Source organism: Sturnira hondurensis, unplaced genomic scaffold (assembly GCF_014824575.4).
Source record: "Sturnira hondurensis isolate 20B ecotype Veracruz unplaced genomic scaffold, ASM1482457v3 Scaffold0006413, whole genome shotgun sequence".
Classification (NCBI taxonomy): domain Eukaryota; kingdom Metazoa; phylum Chordata; class Mammalia; order Chiroptera; family Phyllostomidae; genus Sturnira; species Sturnira hondurensis.
In genome coordinates, this window is record NW_028079044.1 from 24,502,358 (window position 1) to 24,525,551 (window position 23,194).

Genomic DNA, 23,194 nt, shown 5'->3' on the forward strand with positions numbered 1-23,194 from the left:
TAATATTTGTTTTGAGTTTGTTAGCATGAAAAATGGCCTGAATGCTGGAATGTGAGGATATGGGCCACACAGACGTGTCCAGGTATTTTGAAGTCAGTGGTTTTTACATTTTGTGGCTAGAAATAAAATTTATACAACTAAGTGAAAAAGGGATTTAAATGGTTTAATTTTAGACATCAAATGTTAAAGCTTGTATATGCTTACCTTAGATATAGAGTCTTTTGCAATTTAGAACCAGTTTAACAAGTATGTAAAGACTGCTCAGCCCTGGCTGGTGTAGCTCAGTGGATTGAGCACGGGCCTGCGAACCACACGATCACAGTTCAATTCCCAGTCAGGGCACATGTCTGGGTTGCAGGCCAGTTCCCAGCAGGGGACTCACAAGAGGCAACCATACATTGATATTTCTCTCTTTCCCCTCCCCTCTAAAGATAAGTAAATAAAATCTTAAAAAAAAAAAAGACTGTTCAACTGGAATAGACGTCTATTATGAATATCTTCTTATTCTAAACTTCCAAACTCCTGGAGGACAAATTTGTTTCATGTCTTTGTCCTGAGGTTCCTACCTCAGTGCCTGGTACTTACATACTTAATCAGTGTATATGCAATGAATAAATTGAAGATTGGTTCCCATGCACTTTTTTCCTTGAAGTCAAGGGTTATTTAAATGAGACCTTACTCTCCTGCCACGGGTCCCCCTTCTCCGTTTTATGTTCCCTGTTGTCAGCCAGGTGTCTTTATTCTGGTTTATCACAGCCCCTCTCAATGCGCACACGCACATGTACACACACAGTATTCTTTTGTGAATGTATTTTTTAAAAGGATTTGCGATAGGATTTGTGGGAAAGTATAATAATAAGACAGACATGGTATTGCCTACAAGGAGTTTACCCATATAAGAAATGATATTTTTCTGTTACCGCTTGATTTTTGCCAAATTTGAAGGATGTTCTTCAGTGGTCTATTTTAAAATATAGATTATATGCTGTATATGAAGTTAACTTTGGTTATATAAGGGAGCACCTCAAAGTTTTCCAGAAAATTTAAAACTAGGTACAATGAGAGGCCTGTGTAATTATTAATCTGTACAAACACTGTGTATTTTGTGGTTCCATGATTAGAGAAAATAATACTTTCGTTTACAGCCATACCACCCTGAATGCACCCGATCTCGTCTGATCTCGGAAGTTAAGCAGGGTCACGCCTGGTTAGCACTTGGATGGGAGAAAATAATACTTTCATATAAAACCCAGATTGGCAGTCATATTGGATTTGAAGTACTGGTTTGCAGTTTAGTTGCTTTTCATGTGAGCAGGTCTACATAATATGCTTTTATTTAGAGATTTGCTAACTTAAATATAGTTAATACATTTCCAGGACAGGGCCTTCTTAACCAACTAGTGGCAAAATGAGAGGACAGACTAGTGTTGCTGGTGGGTAGGAGAGGCTCAGCCACCATGGTGCATCCTCTTAGCACACAAGGAGACTGTTGGCTTTACTTCGAGGATAGGATTATTGTTTCATGGTATCAGGCATTTGTGGGGAGTTGTTAGTGACTTATGGAATCCCAGTAATTATGAGAGCTATATAAAGCCCAAGGGTTAGTGATAATTTGGAAATGTGTATAAACCAGAGAGTACAGCTACAGTTAGAGCCTTTACATGAGTTGGTTTTGCAAAGGAAGTAAAATTGGCAGAGGTTGGAGTGCCTTTGGCTTGCTTGCTAAGATCAGTTCAGAACCTATGCAATGGAAACTGATGGTTTCCACTGCTGATCACTCACTGATTGAGGACTCTGGACTTTGTTTAAAAGGAAAGATTGTTTCACCTTTCACTTGGGAAGCTGTAAAAACAGTGTTTGCAGTTTTTCTCAAAGGAATCGCATTCATTATATTAGTAAGTTAAGATAGTTTTTAACTACTTAATTTCTCATCTTTCAGCAGTTAGTAAGTAAATTTAAATGACTCATTGTAGTCATTTATGCGAGTAAAATGTAGGTGCTATATCAGTGACTATGATGAAGACTTTCCTAAAGGGATTACTTAAATGAAGTTTTTGCAGATGTAAGCTTTGAGCTGCCAGTTAAAGAGCTGGGAAACTTGAATTGGAGCTGCAAGATCATTGAGTTGGTAAGGCTTGCATAGCAAGGTGAGGCTGACCGCAGGAAATCAGAAATGGTAAGTTTGGCTAGAGAGTATAGTACGATCTAAAAATTGCATGAGAATTGACAGGGTGGTGATATTGGAAACTGTAATTTAAGTTTTATGTTCCTGATGTGGATATGGCTTTACGTCCAAAATCCGTTTTGGAGTACCTTTCTTTGTGCAGTGCATCCCTCTGCCCCACCACAGATGCCTTCCCGATGTATATATGGGGCTTGTCTGGAAAGTATCCAGCCTTGTGCTATGCAAAATCTGTTTTTCATTTATTGAAAAAGGTACAAGGAACATTGTAAATAGGACAATGATGCCTAAGTCCCCCTTCACAGGAAGCACCTTAGGACCTCACACACTTCTCCCAACCACCATCAGCTACCCCCATTGTATTTTCCTGAATCTCATCAATGGTCTAAAATTTTCTTCTCTTTCAAAAGTGATTTTAGTTTGGGAGAAGCCAGAAGTCACAGGACACCAAATCTGGGTTGTAGAGGTGCTGAGTCACCTGGATGATTTGATGTTTCACCAAAAAGCTCTGTATGAGACATGATGCATGAGCAGGTGCTTTGTCATGACGAAGCTGCCAATCACCAGTTGCCCATAGCTGCAGCCTTCTGCATCATCTGAATAGTTTTTGCAGAGGAGTGTCCAAGCTTAACGCAAAATTTGATACAGATTTGTTGTTCTACTCACTCAGTCCTTTTGAATGCAACAGCCACACAGTACATATGTTCACTCAAAGTATCTACCACCCCCACTGACTGGTACAGTGAAGTCGTCATTGTTCACATGTGCACATTCCAGTCCACTCTCCTTGGCTGCTGGGTTACCTAATGTCCACAAACGGTTCTGGTTATATTAAAAATGTCTGAACTTTTTCCAGATATCCCTCATATACTTATTAGAAGAGACAGCATTAAAATGGCAAAACAGCACAGAAGAGCCCTGGCTGTGTAGCTCAGTAAATTTAGCGCAGGCCTGCAAACTAAGGGATCGCAGTTCGATTCCCAGTCAGGGCACATGCCTGGGTTGCAGGCCAGTTCCCAGCAGGGGATGCATGAAAGGTAACCATACATTGCTATTTCTCTCCCTCTTTCCTTCCCTTCCCCTCTAAAGATAAATAAATAAAATCTTTTTAAAAAATAATTTAAAAAACCCAGCACAGAAGAAGGAATGAGGAGACCTGGTTTTGTCAATAGCTGTCTGACTTTAAAAAATTATTTTAAATGCATCTATTTGACATACCTGGATCACTTACTGCCTGCTGCTTAGGTTCCAGTGCAGATGCAAGAAAAAGAATCCTTTAATAACTTTGAGTTTGTAGATCACATGGAGGGTTATCAACAGGGGAGTGGGTGGGGGAGAGGGGGGAAAAGTACAGAGAGTAAGTGGCATAAATGGTAGGAATAAAATAGACAGGGGGAGGTTAAGAATAGTAAGGGGAATGCAGGAGCTAAAGAATTTATGACACATGAACTAAAGGGGGGGAATGTGGGTGAGAGGGGGTGTGCAGGGTGGAGGGGAATAAAGGGAATGGGACAACTAATAGCATAATCAGTAAAATATATTTTATTTTATTTTTTAAAATATTTTATTTATTTATTTTCAGAAAGAGGGGAAGGGAAGGAGAGAGGGAGAGAAATATCACTGTGTGGTTGCCTCTCATGTGTCCCCCACTGGGAACTGGCCTGCAACCCAGGCATGTGCCCTGACTGGGAATCAAACCATGATCCTTTGCTTCACAGGCCCACGCTCAGTCCACTGAGCTATACCAGTCAGGGCAGTAAAATATACTTTAAAGAAAAGAAAAGAAAAAGAGTTCTCTCTCAGCTTTCTGTCTGCCAGATTGTGACAGCCAACATTGAATAGGGGAGTACAAGCAAACAAACAAAAAATCATGGATTTTTTTTTACAACTCAGATTACTTTGTAAACAATTGAAGAGCCAGCTTTACTCCAAAGAAGACTCTAAAATACAAGTTTTCTTTTTTTTAAATGTTGCCTAAGACCCAGCAGATTAAATTTGGATTAATAAGGAATTTAGTCAGCTACGAAACAGCTTTTGTTTTGATTTTTCTGCCATTAATCTTTGGAAGCCTACAAATTGTGCTTTGGGGTAATAATGGTCTCTTTTTCCAACTGCATACCCCTGATAATTTTGTACAAAGGCAGATAATGTCACATTATAGAAACTTCTGAACAGTCCTGTTATTTTCTTGAGTATAGCTCTGCTATAATGAGTAGTCTGATAGAAGTCTGTTCTGCTAGCTGAAAATAAAGCTACTGATACTAGTATAGTGATTCACTAAATTTACTGTGTTCAATATGGACAAGTGAAAGAAGCAGTGGATCCAGAAAGAAGAGGTTAGAATACAGATATCTGGGCGCATTCTTCAAACTCCTGAATCTGAATAGTGATGGGGCTCAGAAATGCTTCTTTCAAAACAAAACAAAACAAAAACTAGAGATGGTGATTAAAAGCCAAAATTTGGATTCATAGACTTAGTTCTACTCATTACCACCTTGAAGTGCTATCATTCTATTTTAGGAATGCTAGGGAAGCTGAAGTAGCCTTTGTAAGCTGTGGCAGTGGGTTCCTAAAGCTTCTTAGTCTCAGAACAGTAGGGCATTTAGATTATAGAATTACGAGGACCACTGGAGATTACCTAATACAGACACCAGTAAACTGTGGCCTGTGGACCAGATTTGGCCCTCCACCTGTGTTTTATTGGGACACAGTCATGCTCGTTCATTTATGTATCATCTATGGCTCTATGTGGCCCTTTACTGAAAAAAGTTTGCTGGTTTTTCAATAGGTCACACCTGTCATTTTATAGATGTAGAAATGAGATGTAGAAAAAAGATAATGAGTGAAATATTCTGAGACTACACAATTAGTGGTCAGAGTACAAATACAGTTTAGTTCCTTGTCCAGCTTTCATGCCATTATTTTTGGTTCATGGGACTGATGCCTAGGTGAGATCAGAAAATAGATTTCTGGTACAGAATTTTGTTTACAAGTTCATTCTTGTATTATAAAACACAGTTATTAGGTTATGCCATCACATATTAGATAGCATGGCTGAACAAAGCCCTTTTCAATTGGGGTCAGGGGAAGAATTTGATTGTAGTGTATACTGTTTCCTGAGTACGAATCTTCAGTTTGATCTGCCATGCACTCTGATAACAAGAGTCTTTTCTGTTGCCGGTGCAGCCAAATGGACGGACTGTGGAAGTGGCTGAGGAGGAAGTTGCCCTAACTCCTCGAAATGTAGCAGCAAAGCAGCCATTGGAGACGGATAAAAAAAATGAAAAGGTAAGTTTGGTATTATATAAAATTAGATGCAAGGCTCTTATTGAACGACATATAAAAAATGATGCTTTTCAGTTTCACAAAGTTATACATATACTCCCACCTCCCTTAATGAAAAACTGAATTTCTGAATTAATTGTAGCAGATGGATGAGTGGTGAAGGTTCCAGACATGGGACGTACCTCTTACTTGAAAACATTTGTATGGCTTTTGTTAATAGTGTATTTCTGGCATAAAAAGCTTAGCAAAATTGTCATATAATATTCTGTTGTGACATAGTTTGACTTTTAGTTCTTTTTTTTTTTTTTTTGACAAAAGAAAATCCTCTAGTATTCAGGTCATTATTAACAGGTTTGGATGTGTACTCATAAGTTTTCAAGTAAGACAATCTAACATATTCCATAAATGGTACATTCCTGGGATTTATTTATTTCCCAGTCGCCAGTGTTAGAATTGACCCATTTTATTTGACTTAATCTAGTTTATAAATAACAAAATTTATATACAAGAAACTGTTAACAGGATTTGCTTTTGTTAAGGAAGAGAGAAGTTCCATTTAATTCCTTTTGGTACTCCCTCCTTTTTTCTTTCCTTAACCTTGTGGGTGCATAACTCTTTTTCAGGAAAAAAACAACCAAAACCCAACCACAGACAGGTAAATGGTTTCTGGGAACTAGGGTGCAGCAGGTCCAGTTCTGTAGGATAAATGGTATGAAACAGTTGCTACAGTTTCTTAATGCTTGCATTTTCAAAATATCTAAAGAACTGGTGAAATCAGTTCTCCCCTTGTAAACCAGTGAAATTGGTCTAGGGCTAAGACAGCTGCAGGTAGGATGAATTAATAGGAAAGATAGTTGTAGAAAAGAATTAAATTTATATCTGACTTTGCTCTGGGAGAAAAATAAATAGTAAATGACAGCATTAACAAATAAGCATATCGTTTAGGGATTTATACTGTGAGTAGTTTATATGCTTAATATGGACTTCTGCTTCTCCCATCTAGTATTTCCTTGTTTCTGGGCTTTCTCTCCCCACTAGTGAACATTTTGTACCCTGCTTCTACTCCCTGATTTACTCTGAAAAATTTGTAGTTGGAATAATTAATGAACTATCATTTATCTCTGATTGCTTAGTCATATATAGTTTAGGTGTATCAAGATGTAGAACCACAGTTTGAAGTTTATAATTATTCTGAAATTTCTTATGTTAAGAAATAATTACAATAGTTGACATTTGTTAAGTATCTATAATATGGCAGGCATTGTGTAAGGCAAGGTATGTGTATATGTATGAATGTATTTACGTGTAAGGAGCACTTATTGAGCACTTACTGGGTGTATTTTAAGACTTTATAGAATATTTATACACATAAGTTATCATCGCAAGAACACTGAAGAGGTGGTATTATACATATCTTACAAATAAGAAACCTGAAGCCTAAGTTATCTGAGCTATTAAAAGTACAGTTTGTTCTAACCCAGACCCATCTGACTTCAAAGTCTGTGCTTTTTACCGCCCTGTATTATTTCTGATCCTTTCGAAATCTGCCAGGCAGATAGTAATGGCCCATTGTATGGATAAGGGCTCAGAGGTAGGAGGATTTTGTGATTTCACCAATTTCACGCAGCTTCTGAACTGGGATCTGAACTCCCTCCGCACAGTGTGACACGAGAGCCCGTGTGCATTGTGAATCTCCTGACAGTATCTCCTCCCCTCGGCTGCTGTTGTTTTTTCAGTGCAAAGCTTCTATTTTTGGTTTGTTGCCTATTTGATTTCGCTTTTTGTCTAACAATAAATCCTGCAACACTTGGCTAGTGGTTCTGTTTGCCATCCTACATCTTGAATTTGTGCTTTTTAACTTGGTTCCATCCAAGTGACTCTCAGTTCAGGTAGTTTTTTATGCTATTGCATTGTGGTTTTGTGTGTAATGTTTCTAGACTTCTTATTATCTTTTTTTGTAAACAAACAGTGTCTTAGATCTACTTATTCACTTTAATATACATTATTATACATTTGATTTTCTCTCTGAGCCACACCTGCGGCACTTTGAGGAGTACAGCTTGCCCGTGCAGTAATTGCATGCTAAGCTGTAGTAGTGAATACCTTCCTCTATGAGTTGAGTAAACCTAATAGATAAAACGGTGTCTGAAAACTATATATGAGCATATATGACGAGTCATATAGATCTTGGGTCTGTGAAGGTCTTTATTTATTTTTTTTGAAGGTCTTTATTTAATGCTAGCCTCTAGTAGAATACACACAGGACTGTGATCCAGGCCGAAGGGAATAAAGAGAAATGTCAAATATACTTGCCCTCAGAGAGTTGACAGTCTAGGTAAGGAAAGACGAGCACAAGGGAGAGATTAGGTAGCAGGGCCCTGAGTGTCCAGTATTCAGAAGAGACAGATTATCCCATGTAGGTAGCCAGAAGGTTGATTTAATTGGCCTCTTAAATAGAAGTAGAGGCAGGAAGACTGATTTTGGCAGGAGTGAAACAGATGAACACAAGTAGTTGTTATTCAGCTGAAAGAGGAAGACATGTTCAGATACCCTCCTCAAGGGAAACCCCAGACAAGTGTGACTGCTTCGGGTGGCTTAGGGACAGATAAAAACTGAGGTATGGATTGGGTGTGTTGGGATGTGAAACCTGGCACAACATTTATGATTAACAAATCATTCTTGCATTTATGATTGTAAGGGTCTGAATTAAGATAAAAATGTAAAGGTTGTTAGAAACAACAGAAGCAAAAAGGTATAAAATTTGGTCACCATAAGGTTGTGATGTCTACAGAAATACCGATATCATTCATTATATATATTAATAAGCTCTTACATTTTTATGATGCTGTAGCATCTTACACCATGTATGGTGTACAAAATGCTTTCATCTTAACCCTGATTAACAACTTGGAAGATGGGCTATTATTTTTTTATACAACACATTAAAAGTTTAGTGAATTGTCCAAAATCACAAAGCTAGTAAGCAATACTCCCTCAGTTTCCCCAAGGCAGCGATTCTAAAAGTGTGGTCTGTGGACTCCTGAGAGGGGGTCGCAGAAGACAAAACTATTTCTACAGTAACTAAGTCATTATTTGCAGGATTTGCACTAATTGGCAAAAAAACAGTGATGGGTGAAGTTGCTGGCTGCTTAGCACAAGTCAGGGCAGTGACGCCAGACCACTAGCAGTGGTATTCTTCACTGCACTCCACTCATCATAAAATAATAATAATAATAATAATAATAATAATAATTAGTGCTAGTTTCACTCAAGAGTGTCATAGATGAAGTGGTAAAAAATACTGATTTTGTTAAATCTGGACCTTTGAATACATGCTTTCTAATTATTCTGTATGATGAAATGGGAAGTATGCATAAGGACATTCATGTACTAAAGACATTCTCGAGAAAAAACACTTGTTCAATTAAGTTTCAAGCTGGACTAGTCACTTATTTCATGTGACTTCAATTTTACTTGAAAGAACGATTGATAGACAGGCAAGGGTTATATTTGGACTTATATGTAAGGGTTATATTTGCAGACATTTTTCTCAAAAATAGTCAAGACAGTCCTGTTACTTCAAGGAAAACAACTGGTAGTATTTGTTACAAATGATGACATGATTTGCTGCCGAGTGAAAATTAGAAATTTGGAAAATTTCTGTCTGCTACCATGTGCTTGACAGCAGCATCCCAGCATCTCAGAGGTTCTTGAGGAGGTCGTTGTCATGTGAACACTGTGCTTTTTTAGAAACCTTGTGTATAATGGAACGTTTTAACATTTGGGGAGATGTATGTAGCTCAGTGAATCAGTATTTTCCAAGTGACAAATGCTTGAATGTTACAAAATCAGGCAAGTCTAAAAAAAGTCATTCGAAGTTCAGGAGAGACCAGTGGTCTTCAATGTAATGGAATATGAAAAGGTCACTGGTGCAATTTCCACATTGCAACAATTTTTATGAAACTACCAACTGACGAGTTTTGGTGTAATATTATTTTCTTTCTCAACCTAAAACCCTTATTGACTTCCTATTGCTTTTACTCCACAATCTTGATCATGACCTAAAGACCCTATCTGTGGTTCAAATCTTACCCTCTCTAAGGTATAGACACATTGTTGTTGTTGCTGTTTTAATTTTTTGTTAAGCAGCTTTATTTTGAGATATCTTGTAATAAAATTTACTTTTAGATGTACAATTTTAGTGTATTTACAGCTATCACCACAATCTAATTTTTGAACATTTTCTTCCTCCCAGAAAGAAATCTTGTGTCCATTAGCTGTTTCTCCCCATTTTCCCCTTTTCTTCCCTTAGCCCTAGTTCCTGGCAACCACTAATCTTTGGTGTAATATCAAATAATATCACAAATCTTAAAAAAAACCTATTAAAATGCTCTTTCCTTTTCAAATTACGTATCTGTGTATATAGCCATATTTTTTTATTTTGTCAGTTACCGTTTATATTCAGTATTATTTTGTATTAGTTTCAAGTGTACAGCAGTGTTAGACAATCATATATTTTACAAAGTGTTCCCCTTGATATTTCTAGTGTCCTCCTGGCACCATCCATAGTTATTACACTGTTGCTGATTACATTCCCTATGCTGTACTTTACATCGCCATGACTGTTTTAATCCCTTCACGTTTTTCACCCAAGTTCCCAACCCCCTCCCTTCCTTCTGGTACCCATCAGTCTGTTCTTTGTATCTGTGAATCTGTTTCCATTTTGTTTGTTCGTGTATTTTGTTCTTTAGATTGCAAAGAACAAAAGTTCTTTGTTCTCTTTCTCTGGCAAATGTCAGTGTTCACTTCGCATAATACCCTCTAGGTCCACTCATGCTATTGTAAATGGTAAAATTTTATTTGTAATTGTCAAGTAATATTCCATTGTATATATGTATCACAACTTATTTACTTGTCGATGGGCACTTGGGTTGCTTCCATACCTTGTGTAGCCAGATTTTCTTCATGTACTTCAATCAAATAACATATCATTAAATTGAATGCACAGTAGATAAGCAAATTCAGCTGTCTTTTATGAAGCCAGACATTAAAGATAATTGCAAATGTAAAACATGCCACTCTTCTCACTAAAATATTTTTGTTTTGGAAAAAAAATAATTTTGACACAATGGAAATAAAACGAAAATCTCAGAAAACAGTTGTTGTCATGAGTTAGTGAAAAATCTGTATACCTGCCACTAATCTTCAGACCAGAACATCATAATGTCTATTTCTAAGCTTTAGAAAATACTCAGCTTTCCTGTTTTTCATGCTCCATTTCCTTTATCATTCCTGACATTACCAGCAGAGACTGGAGGTGATTACAGGGCTATAAACATTACAGATGTCTATTCACCAAAATTTTAAGGACCACTACTTTACAGAATCAAGAATTAATAAATTGAATAATGATTACATTCCATGTAAGTAACTGGCTATTTACCATGTAAGTAACTAATTGCAAGATAAAGTATCACTTAGCTTCAAATTTGTTACAGTATCCCAGTATCCCTTTTGTGATAGTTTTGATGCTATACAAATATTAGGTCATACTCCCTAAGTTGACCTATTTAGCCTGAATTGGGCACTGCCCTGCTTTTCTTTACACTTTGCACTTCTTCAAAATAGCAAAATTTGCTGAGAGCACTTGGCTCTTTGAGTAGATCTACTTTTGCTGCCAACTCTACCTTTTTGGCACTCTAAAGAAGTGATAACATTTTCTTTGTTTTTGAATACTGTCTAAGGAGTTAAAGAAGTTAAAGGTAAAGGATGTTAAGAAGTTAAAGGTAAAGGATGAGTTTAATTCTGGAAGTCATTTTTGTGTGTTTTATTTGATAACCAGCTTATTAAAATATCAAAACAGCACAGAAGAGCCCTGGCTGTGTAGGGCTCTGAGTCAAATGATTCTATGAGGCAGATGCTACTATTTCCACGTTATAGATGAGAAAAGGGCAGCACAGGGTGATTAACCAACTCCAAGGTCACATAATAAGTAAAGTGCTGAAATATCTTTTTTGATATTTTAATTTCTATGAATTTGAGAACAAATTCCTCTTAGTCTTAGAAGTCCTTTAGCTTTTATGTGCTTTTAAGACCGTAGTCTCCAAGGTGGCATATACAAGAAGATCCATAGGGGCGCAGGGAGAAAATATTAGACCGTCTATGTATACTTAGCTTTTTTATTGAAAAAGCAAATTAAGCTTTCTTCATTTTTATATATGACTGGTCATTGGCACCCTGATTTGGGATGTTACAGGGGTTAGTGAGATACTTTATAGGAGGGGTCTTGAGAAGATTGGGGAGTTGCAATTGAAAAAAGTTCCATTGGGTCTTTGCTTATACCATAGGTGGCAAACACAAGGCCTGCGGGCCAAATCCAGCCCTCCACATTCTTTTATCCCACTGGCACCTTGTTTCTACCCGGTGGCAGCACTGAGCTCCTTGCCCCTAGTTAAGGAATAGTTACATTTATACAGTCCTAAAATTACATTCGGCCCTTTGAAGGCAATTGTGAGGCTGATGTGGCCCCCAGTGAAAATGAGTTTGTCACCCCCTGGCTTATACCATATCCTGACAGATTGCAACATGTGTGCTCAATTCTGTGGGTTAATTTATTGTATTACCGGGTTTAAACTAAACTAACTTTTAGTAAACAGACTGCCAAAAAGCTACAGATTATACCTGATAATCATGTAAGTAAACAACCAGAAAAAGAGTATTCCTACAAAGTATTCCTCATATCATCATGAGGTTAGATTGATTTTAAACATTGGTCACCCAAAATTGAAATTATTAAGAAAGATTTTTGAAATAGGAATATATTTCTACTTGTGGTAAGAAACTGTGCTCATTTATATACTATGTCTTGGGACTTTAGCTGAAGATATTCTGAAACTAACCCAATTAGCAGGATATCAAAGCATTTAGAATGTGAAGACAAACGTCTACAGTTTTTTTAGAGATGTTTATTTATGTAGTACTCAGTAAGGCAGAATTTTACTAAATATAATTACACATGTTTAGAATGCTCTTTGGAGGTTTCTTGTTTAAAGAGAAAGACATGCCACAGGAAACACTTGTTCTTTCTGCTGTGGTAAAACTAGCGAAACAATATGACAATCAACCAAAACACATTCCTTCCTTAGCATATACTGTTGGGTGCAGCATAAAAGCATCATCAACTAAGTAATGTTTTTAACTTTTCGCAATACATATAAGTAAATTAGTAGCAGAGCAAATTGCAAGTTGAGAGAAAGCACAGATGTTTCTAACATGACAGTCTAGGGAACTTGCTAGATTTCATCTCAATAATGAAATGCATGAATAACTGCTTTTGTGAGCAAGTAAAGATAGGAGATACCCACAAAGATATATTCTCAACAATAGATTGCTTACTTTAAAGTTTTTGTGTGGAAAACTGAATAAAAACCACAGATAGAGGGTCGACTGGACTGGAATTAAGCCAGGAAAAGAAAATTTGAAGGGTAGGGAGATAAGGCTATAGAGATGGGGCCACGCATGAGATTCACTTGGGACATTATTTCTAGAAAACTGGCGAAAGAGGTTAAAACTACACTGCAAGTTGGAAGACCAAACTTTTAAGTTACAGTAAGGACAAGGTGGTGATCATCATCTTTTGTATTACAAAGAAAAAAATTTAATTGTATTATGGCAAAATACTTTTATATATTTGGTTATAAGATGATTATTTGGTTATAAGATAGTTTAGGGTACAACTTTAAAAGTGAACCTTGCATTTTTTTTACTAAAAAAATTAAGTGTTTCAAGTATGCTGATCTTTTTGTAATGGTTGTCTACTTAGCAGATACTTCGGGGGAAATTTTATATTTAATCTATCCCTTCAGTGTCAGTGAAGTTTAACAAGGTTTCATGAAGTAGCTTTTTTTAAAGAAAATCATGCTATGAAGAGTGTATTCTGAAAAGTTTGCATCATTACATGATTTTGTTACTTGAAAAGATTTGTCAGTTACTTGTGAAAATTCTCATAACTATACAATTTAACAGCTTGGGGGCAGTTTTCTGACCAAAAAAAAATAGTATGGAGCACACTTGTATAAGACCACATTCCGGTTTCAGCACTTTACTTATTATGTGACCTTGGAGTTGGTTAATCACCCTGTGCTGCCCTTTTCTCATCTATAACGTGGAAATAGTAGCATCTGCCTCATAGAATCATTTGACTCAGTTGGACAATTAGAGCTGTGTAAATGGCAGCAACATAGCCAGTGGAGTGACTTTGTAAATCTTTTTAGTGACTCATTTGTTAACAATACCAACCAAAAGTAGAATCTTCCAATTAAATTGAAAGAACAACTGATTGATGTTGAGGAAGAGTAAATTTTACTAAATTTCCATGAAAACTTTTACATACTTAGAGGATGAGTTTGAAAAATTAGATTATTCACAAATGATAAAGCATAGTCAGTCGTATTGCCTTTGCTAAAAATAGCTGTTTTACAAATTTATTTACAAAACTATTGTTTTATGTAGTTGCAGGATCTATATAAAATTTACAAGTCAGTATTTTGGAGTGTGTGCTCAATTTTTTCTCATAGAAGTGTAAGAACAGGTTTATTTAACCCACTGCTATGAAAGTGAATGGCAAACCCCTCTGCTTGGTACACTTACTCAGATATGTTCTATCCAAGCGGTTACCCTATATTCCACAGGTGGATTGCCTTCTGGGTGTTGGCACTGCTTATTTGTATCTTTGGGTTACTCTTTCTAATGAGATTTTAAATTTTTAAACTAATTTCCTAGACATCACAATTTTCTAAGGAATTATCAATCCATCCTATTTGATATATATATTCTTTGGCAATTTAAAAATTAGTGATAATGAATCTAATGATTTATTTATCAAAGCTTTTTCATTGTCTAAATTTTTGAAAATGGAGTCATTTGCTATTCAATGTGCAAATATTATTTTAAGCCCCAATTCACTAAATACCTACTGTGTTGTGTGTTCATTGTCCATTTAACTCACTGTCTGATGGTGGGGCAAAGGTGTTATGGCCACCAAAACAAGAAGATATCTTCAGAGCAAAAGACCAATCTGGTAACTCCATAGACTATAATGGAATTTATGGTACAGTAATTGACTTACTAGAAGATTGGGCCAGAGTTTTGCACAAGGATTCTTCACTACCAAACCCTTGTAAGGTACTGTTTTTATAGTATAATTCGGATACTCATGTTGAAAAGACAAAGGGACAGGGGCCGTACCTCCTGACAGCCTTGTGATTGATGGTTGATTATAATCAATACTATCACCAGTTTGATATTTACCTCAGTTGCCATGCCATTCTGGCTGTTGCTAACAAAAATATTGTGGCTACATTTTAAGGAACACAGGTAACCACCCACTAGAAGGCTTTGCCGTGCTCGCTGGGGACAGCCGAGTTGGTCAGAGGTTGCAGCACCAAACTCCCAACGGAGTGAGGTCTGGGGCTCCCGGTAGGGAGTTGGCTTGGCTCGCATCTACATCTGTATACTCACTCTTCTCAGGAGTGTTTTATTTCTATTGTGCATACATACCTATGCACATATATGTGACATGTAACACTGATGGATTTCTTCTAATGAGACTTATGAGGCATCAGTATTTTGTAATACCTGTATTGTATGTGTGAGAAGGAGAAGAGACAAAATGTGAAGTTATAATGGAAGCCAGCGGGAAAAGATTTACAGGTTTTTGTACAGTAGGAACAGATTTTTCAGACCACTTCTAATGTTTTAAGTGATGTCTGTTTCAAATATTGTGGGAGGTTTGGGGTTAAGGGTAGTCTGCTTCATGCTACATGTGTGTCCCTGCTAGTAACTGATGCTCTACAGACTTCCTAAGAGCAGATTGCTTCTTCGTCTTTGTGTATCAGAACCTGTCAGGAGTCATTGAAATAAAGTGAACTGAAGATTCTGTTGGAAATATAATAAAATGTCTTATTCTCTTGTCTTCAGGAAGTTCATATTATCATTAGAAAAACTCTGAACAGTAGCATATTGCACAGTGTTGGAAGTGTCACAAGGAAGTTTGTGACAAATGGTGAAATTTATGGCAGTTTTAAATGTTTAGAGATTCAAGAATGTATACTTAAGGGGCAGAGAAAAAGGGGACAGTGGCAGGGATAAAGCAAATGGGGTAGAACTTGAGCTAGATTGAGAAAAAAATAATGATGGAAAAATACAATAAAAAAGAAAAAGAGATAACATAATGAGCACAAGTCATTTCGTGTACTGAACCTCAGTAGAGGACCAGTGTGGTTCAGGGGACAGAGAAAATGACCCTGCATACCCTGGCTGCAGCTCTTTATTTTATAAAGAGACAATCCACAGTCAGTGTCACTTGGGCAGAGACAGGATGTTTTGAGGTGACAGTCTTGTTGGAACCAAATAATTATATATATGAATAGAGGAATACAAGGTTGAGATTAATTTGTGGAACACCTTATTTGTTTTATATGGATGGTAGAAAACATCTCTAATTTTTTAATGGGAATGTAAATTAATTGGACTAGTATAGTATGTTGGGAGATGAGCATTGCGAGGGAAGCCCTTGAGGATAAGAATTTCTCCTGATGTCTCATTTACATGGCTGTTTCTCCTATTAGATTATAGCACTGTTAACATAAGTGAAACTTTTATTCAGTTCTATATGCTGAGGTCCTAGAACAATGTCTGGCACATAGCAGGTATTTAATAAATCTTGATTGCCTGAAGACCATTTGAGGAAGGCTACTTTCGTAGTCCACCTGGATCCATAGTAGAGCTGACAACCCATTGCGGGGTGGGGAAAGGGGAGAACTGTGGTAACGAGAGAGCCAGAACCATGTGTGTGTCCCAGTTTTCCTTCAAAAGTGTGGGGTGGGGTGGAGCTCTCCAAAGGAAGACGTTGCCTCAGTCGGACGGCTGGGGCAAGGCAGTGGTGCGTGCGCGTGTTTGTTTAAAGCTTTTAATGGTATTGTATGTCATTGTATGTCATTAAGTCCCATCTAAGTGAGCAATATATTTTAGTTAGCTGCTTTTAAAGGTAATAGTAAAATCAAACAAGATTGAAGCCTAAACCAAGATAATCTTTCTTAGTTTTCTGTAGATTTTAGTAACAAATCACAGAATATTTTAGTGTGACTAATTTCTATCCTTTTTTCATAGTTCCCCCCTTTAAAAAACCTTATGTATACTGCGTTGTAGTTAACAGTGTGCTTTCACATCTTACTTATTCCTGAAAAGAAGCTTATTATGTGAGGTTAGTAGGAATTTTTGTTCCAAATAACAGTTGGGGGGAAAGGGGTTTACAGTGATTTTAGCCCCAAGTAGCATAGCTAATTCATTGTTAAATTTGTATTTGGAGTTAAATGTAGAAAGAGAGTAGCAGAGTATTTGTGAGAGCAAGCTCTGGAGTCAGAACCTGATTTTAGCTCTGGTTTTGCCACTCAATAAACCCTATGATCTTATGCAATGTGTATGATCTGATTGTGGCCTCAGATCTTTCCTTATCTGTAACATGGGTTGCCATTTTAGTTAGTTCCTGTAGTTCTACACTGTCCAATATGGTAACTACTTGCCACATATTGCTATTTAAGAACTCTTTTTCATGCTATCTCATTTTTATTGATTATATTTAAAAATGATAGTATTTTGGATGTGTTGATATAAGTATATTATTAAAATTAATGTTACCTATTTCGTTACCTATTACCTATTAACTTTTTGACATGTGTCTGCTAGAAAATTTTTAGTTATATATGTAGCTTGCATTATATTTCCATTGCACACTGCTGTTCCGTATCAGGTGTTGATAAACTCCAGCTGCCCAAATCCAGCCACATGTCTTTTTTTTTTTTTTTAAATCAATGTATGGTTGCTTCTTGTGCCTCCCCTGCTGGGAACTGACCTGCAACCCAGGCATATGCCCTGACTGGGAATCGAACCACGATCGTCTGGTTCGCAGGCCCGCACTCAATCCACTGAGCTACACCAGCCAGGGCCACATGTCTATTTTTGTTAATAAAATCTTACTGGCACACAGTCATGCCTATTCAGTTATATACTGCATATGGCTACTTTCACGCTACAGTGGCAGAGCTGTGTGATTGCTCCATGTAGAACCACATGGCCTGCAAAGCCTAAAATATTTACTGTTTGGTCCTTTATAGGAAAAGTTCGCCATGTGATCTAGACAGTGTGTTGACAGATGCTCAGTGTGTCATCTTCACTTAAGAATGGATATCAGAGACAGACAGACAGAAGATGCATGGTGGGTGGCAGTGAGAAAAAGGTAGTGAGGAGGAACTACTAATGGGCACCAGGTTTCTTTTTGGGAATGCTGAAAAGATAACTGTGGTAGTTGTGCAACTTCAAATATACTAAAAGCTACTGAATTGTACACTTAGAAGGGTAAACATTATGGCATGTGGGTGATATCTTAATTTTTTAAAAGTAGTTATGAGCCTGGTTTGGTAGATGTAATAAAGCAGGACATTAAACATGATATATGTTAATGATAAGAACGTGCAATGAAACAAACATGCAAATCAACTATGGGGAGTTTTTAAAAAGAAATTTAATGCTTTTTTATATACTCCCATTGTCAAAGTCAATTTTTAATCACCTTTAGGAAGTCATGCCACTGGAGAATATTTGCAAGTAGTTGATGGATAGGAAAAGCAGTTAGCTGTCATTTATTGCTTTCTCAGACTGTTTACTGCTTATCCTTAAAAAGACTTACAGATGTACAATTTCTTTTTAGTTGTAAACTTAACTTTAAGATAGTGTACGACAATATTTACATAGCTAATCTCAATAAATAGTTAAATAAGTGAATACAAAATATAAATAAAATCACTATTTTATCAATATTAACTATCTCCTATAAATCCTTATCTAAATGTAGAAATCATGGCTTTCTGAAGTTTTTAGCATGCTTTTGAAAGGAGAAAAGAATATTAGCACAAAGGAATTAGCAGGCTGTTCCAAAATGTCCATATCTTGTGTGTATATTTTTTTCTTAAGCAAATTGTTAAACATGTACTATATCCAAATTCTAGATATTTTCACATTGCTTTGAAGCTGACAAAATATTATCTATTTTCTACAGTTGACTCATTAATTCATTATAGGTAGGGTTTGCCAAAAATCTGCTTCATGGAATCCAAAACCAGTAATCAATGTATCATTTTTCTTCTGAATGTTGGCAGTAGGTTTTTATTTTAGTGCTTTAAAAATACCACATTACAGGACTTTATTTATGATTTCAGTAAGGACAGCATGGTGTCTGAGGGTGCAGACTTCGGAGCCAGAGAGACCTGTTTCCTAATTCAACTCCAACATTTACTAACTTATGTGACCCAGAACAACCTACTTAACATTCACATCTCTAAGACATCATCATCTTATCTCTGAAATAGGACTAATACCTTCTCTGTTGAGTTTTTAAGGAATAAGTAAAATGAGTATAAAGTCCTTAGCATGTAGTAACCACTCAATAAATGCTAACCTTGTATTACTGCCATTTTAGTATGTTAAGTTTTCTAATCAAATATAATTTCTTGGTTGTCAGTGTCATACATTTCATTATGTGTTGCACTGACTCCTACCTTTTCAAACATGTGAAATGTTAAGTAACATTTTATTTTACTTTCAGTCAAAGAAAAATAAGAAGAAATCAAAGTCAGATGCTAAAGCAGTGCAAAACAGTTCACGCCATGATGGAAAGGAAGTTGATGAAGGTACCTGAGCAAGTGAAAGGCCTATAGAAAAAAACTTAACCCTTTTCCACCAAGGTTTATTATATCAAAGCTGCATTTGTTTCATTTAATCCTTATCTAGGTCTTCTTTTTAATAACTGTCAATCTTAACGTACAGATCTGTGGCATTGTTAGGAAATGCTTTTTTATCTAAGTTATTTAAAGATCTGATCACAGTGCTTTTCCAAAAAGGAACCACCTTGAAATTTTAAGGTCAAGCTCAGTATATTGAGCAATTGAAAAACCCAAACCATATTTCTGGGAAACAAAGCCATTTGTTTTGTCTTTGTTCCCCAGAAATATGGTTTGGGTTTTTCCCCAGTGTTCTTAAATATCCTATCCCTAGAAGGCTGTGTACAGAATTTTTGGGTAAGCGTCATTTATTGTTAGCATCTAATAAACCCATTTATTAGTAGTTATATATAACTACTGATTTTGCTGAGCAAAATAAATATATACAAGGTGACTTCTATATCATTTTATATCATTTTTCCTAAACCAGAGAAGGCAGATTTGGTAGAAAATTATGAGAATAAATAATAGCAGTTAGCTGCCTAAAACAATATAATGATATTAGAATAAATCTTAGCATAAAGCACTCTTGGTTTTTAGTTTAATATCTAAATTTATCATGGTATTTTGTGTGCACTGCTCCATTCCATCCCCCCCCCAAAAAAAAAACCTACAGCTTTTTTGTTTCCCCCTTACTGAATAACTTTTTTTTTCTGGGGCTGTGTCAGGAGCCTGGGAAACTAAAATTAGTCACAGAGAGAAACGACAGCAACGTAAACGTGATAAGGTGCAGACTGATTGCGGTTCATTGGATTCAACTATCCCTGGGATAGAAAATACCATCACAGTTACCACCGAGCAACTTACAACTGCGTCATTTCCTGTTGGTTCCAAGAAGAATAAAGGTATATTAGTGGGACATAAGAGTGATACATCAAATCCAGCTCCTTTTAATCTGATATACAAAATATCATCCCATCAAAATCTGATGTTTTGAACTGCCTACATCATTGTACTGATATACCCTTCTTCGTGAGAGCATTGTGGACCACACACTGGCTTACCTGATATCACCAGCAATTACTTATTACATACTGCCTAGTGGATAGCCTATTAAATTAAAATTGCCTTTGTGCCTTGAGTCACATGAGAAAATGATGTTGCCTCTTTTTTCTCATGTGTATCACTTTGCCCCGATCTCTTACATCTCCATTTCTTATAGTGGACAATGCATTAAATGCAGTTATTTGTCACCATTCTGCATGTGGGTGCTTTCACTCCACAACAAAACAAGCATGTTCTGGTAGTGCAGATTCTCTCTGGATTTCTTACTGCTATAACATTTTGAGAATGCCATAGGTGATTGATAAACTTAGAGGTTATTGACCTAATATTCTTCTCAAGTACCTTCAGTGCTCAAATTACCTAATACTGATGGCTTCTTGGTGGCTCTTTACATTGCCATCGTTTTTACCTTGGAGACATCAGTCTGTGGAGTGATACTGTTCAGTCTGCAGAGTGATACAAATTATCTTCCTTTACCTTTTTATTCCCCACCCTGCACTTATCTCCAGATCACTTTCTTAGCCTTGTTTTGTTACCTTTTATTTTTTTGCTTACTGACTTGGTGGAATTTATTGCTTTGGTACAGCAATGACTCCATTTTCACTGTGACATACTAGCCATACTTTAGTGTTTCTGTCGGTAACTTTTTTCTATTGTTTGCGCATGCCCTTCTTGCTAGCACAATCCTGTGTCGTGCTGGTTTTTTGATACATTGTGATCACTATGCCTTTTAGTGTCAAAAAAGTAGTTATCTTTTTTATACACATATTCTCACCTCTTGCCGTATTTCATAAGTCCTGGTCCCAGATACTGGCAAAGTTATTTAGACAATGTGCTTACGTTCAGGATTATTGAAACAACAGCTGGTATTGTGGCAAAATGAGGTGGCAAAGTTGAATCCAACTACAGAGCCCACTTCTCCAGTTCCTATAAAGAAGAATCTTGATAACCATTACAGAACAGCAGACTTTATTTACTTGGGCAATATCCAGGTCCTTTGTTTGCATTTTAGTCAACTAAGAGTATGGTAACTAAAGACCTCAATTCTTTAAGTCCATGTGAAATATGTTGTGAGTAAAAATGGCTCTTTTCCAGTGTAAGAATTTAGCAGTCTGAAGGAGCAATTTATTGTAAGTATTGTAAGAAAATTAACTTGTATGTTACTACTAATTTAAGGTGCATAGTGACTTGTTTAGTATTAAATAAATTTTATTTCTATTTCAACCAGGTGATTCTCATCTAAATGTGCAAGTTAGCAACTTTAAGTCTGGAAAAGGAGAATCTACACTTCAGGGTGAGAGAAATTACTTGTAACTTAAATTGAAGGTCCATCAAAATAGGAGCTTATGTACATGTCTTTTTCCTCACATGAATGACACAGAAGGGGAAAAATAGACAATGATTTTTAGTTCCTAAAGTAAAATAATCACAGTCTAGAAATTTTGGAAGATAGATAAAAATTAAAATTACTCCCAATGCTTTTGCTTTTTAAAGATTGTATTTATTTTGTTTTTTAGAGGGGGGAAGGGAGGGAGAAAAACATAAATGTGTGGTTGCCTCTCGCACGCCCTCCTACTGGGGACCTGGCCTACAACCCAGGCATGTGCCCTAACTGGGAATCGAGCTGGTAACCCTTTGGTTTGCAGGCCAGCACTGAGCCACACCAGCCAGGGCAAAATCACCCCCAAGTCTAATAGTCTTTGGTATGTTCCAGTTTCCCCCTCTCCTCCATATGTAAAAACATTGTTTTAGTAATAGTTTATATGCAATTTTGATTGTTGCTTGCCTCATTTTAGCCAATGGAGGTAAGGATTTTGGGGGTGGGGGAACATTTAAACTTGAGTTTAATGTAGGTGTACATGGGATATAAGACATTTCCACTGTTTATTAAGGGGGGAAAAAGCCTTTATACCTATAACCTTTTAAACTGCTTGTTTAATACTAGCAAGTATTTCACAATAGGTATAGTCTAAAGTCATATAGTGCTTCACATATAGAAGATACACTTTATTTACTTGTTTATGGTAAAGACTGAATTAAATAGAGTGATATATGATACTTAAAAACTAAAGTATTGTAGTAAAACATAAATTCAGAAATGAAAAGGCACCTTCTCATTTTAGGCTTGTTAAAACACTGTCAGCTTTCTTTCCATGGTTCTGAATCCTGGACACACATTGCAGTCATCTAGGAGGCATAGAAAAACAGCATACATATATAAAAAGGAATGTGTACTTATATATGCCTACACATGTACATACTATGTCTGGGCTCCCTAGAGATTCTCATTTTAATTTGTCTGGGCTGAGGCTCCAATGCCTACTTTTAAGAAAAATTTTTACATAACAAAAAAGCCTAGGAACAAGCTGGATATAATATGAAGTTACTTTTCAGTTCTAATATTATAAGGAATGTTGCTGTAAATGTCTTTCATGCATGAAGGAAAAAGAAAGAAAATTTTCAGTTGATTTAATGTGGAGCCAGGTTTTAAAATAACTGTCTTGTACACAGTATATATGTAAACACGTAGCAGGGGTGTCACACTCATTTTCACTGGGGGCCATATCAGCCTTGCAGTTGCCTTCAAAGGGCCAAATGTGCTTTCAACTCCTTAACAGTTAAGGAGTAGTTACATTTACACAGTCCTAAAATTATTTTGGCCCTTTGAAGGCAACCACGAGGCTGATGTGGACCCCAGTGAAAATGAGTGTGACACCCCTGATGTAAGGAGAAGTCTTTATATTTTTAGGGAGTAAGTATTCTGAGTATCTCAGAGTATGCTGTTTTCCTGTTTGTTCTGTTGCACTTCCTTTGAACAAGCCATTTTGCGGTTGAAGACATAGGGAATATAGATTAAGATAAAACCTCCCTTTAGTTTTTAAATTAT

At 36.5% G+C, this 23,194-nt stretch overlaps 1 protein-coding gene across 2 annotated transcripts in view; it reads left to right on the forward strand.

Annotated features, from left to right (window-relative positions):
• MTDH (metadherin) overlaps positions 1 to 23,194 on the forward strand; it is a 58,247-nt gene that overhangs the window by 6,815 nt on the left and 28,238 nt on the right. For both annotated transcript variants that reach the window (XM_037048244.1, XM_037048245.1), the window contains exons 2-5: positions 5,369 to 5,470; positions 19,128 to 19,212; positions 19,971 to 20,147; positions 21,536 to 21,601. In XM_037048244.1, coding sequence (XP_036904139.1) covers positions 5,369 to 5,470; positions 19,128 to 19,212; positions 19,971 to 20,147; positions 21,536 to 21,601 — 430 coding nt within the window. The remainder of the gene's footprint in view (positions 1 to 5,368; positions 5,471 to 19,127; positions 19,213 to 19,970; positions 20,148 to 21,535; positions 21,602 to 23,194) is intronic.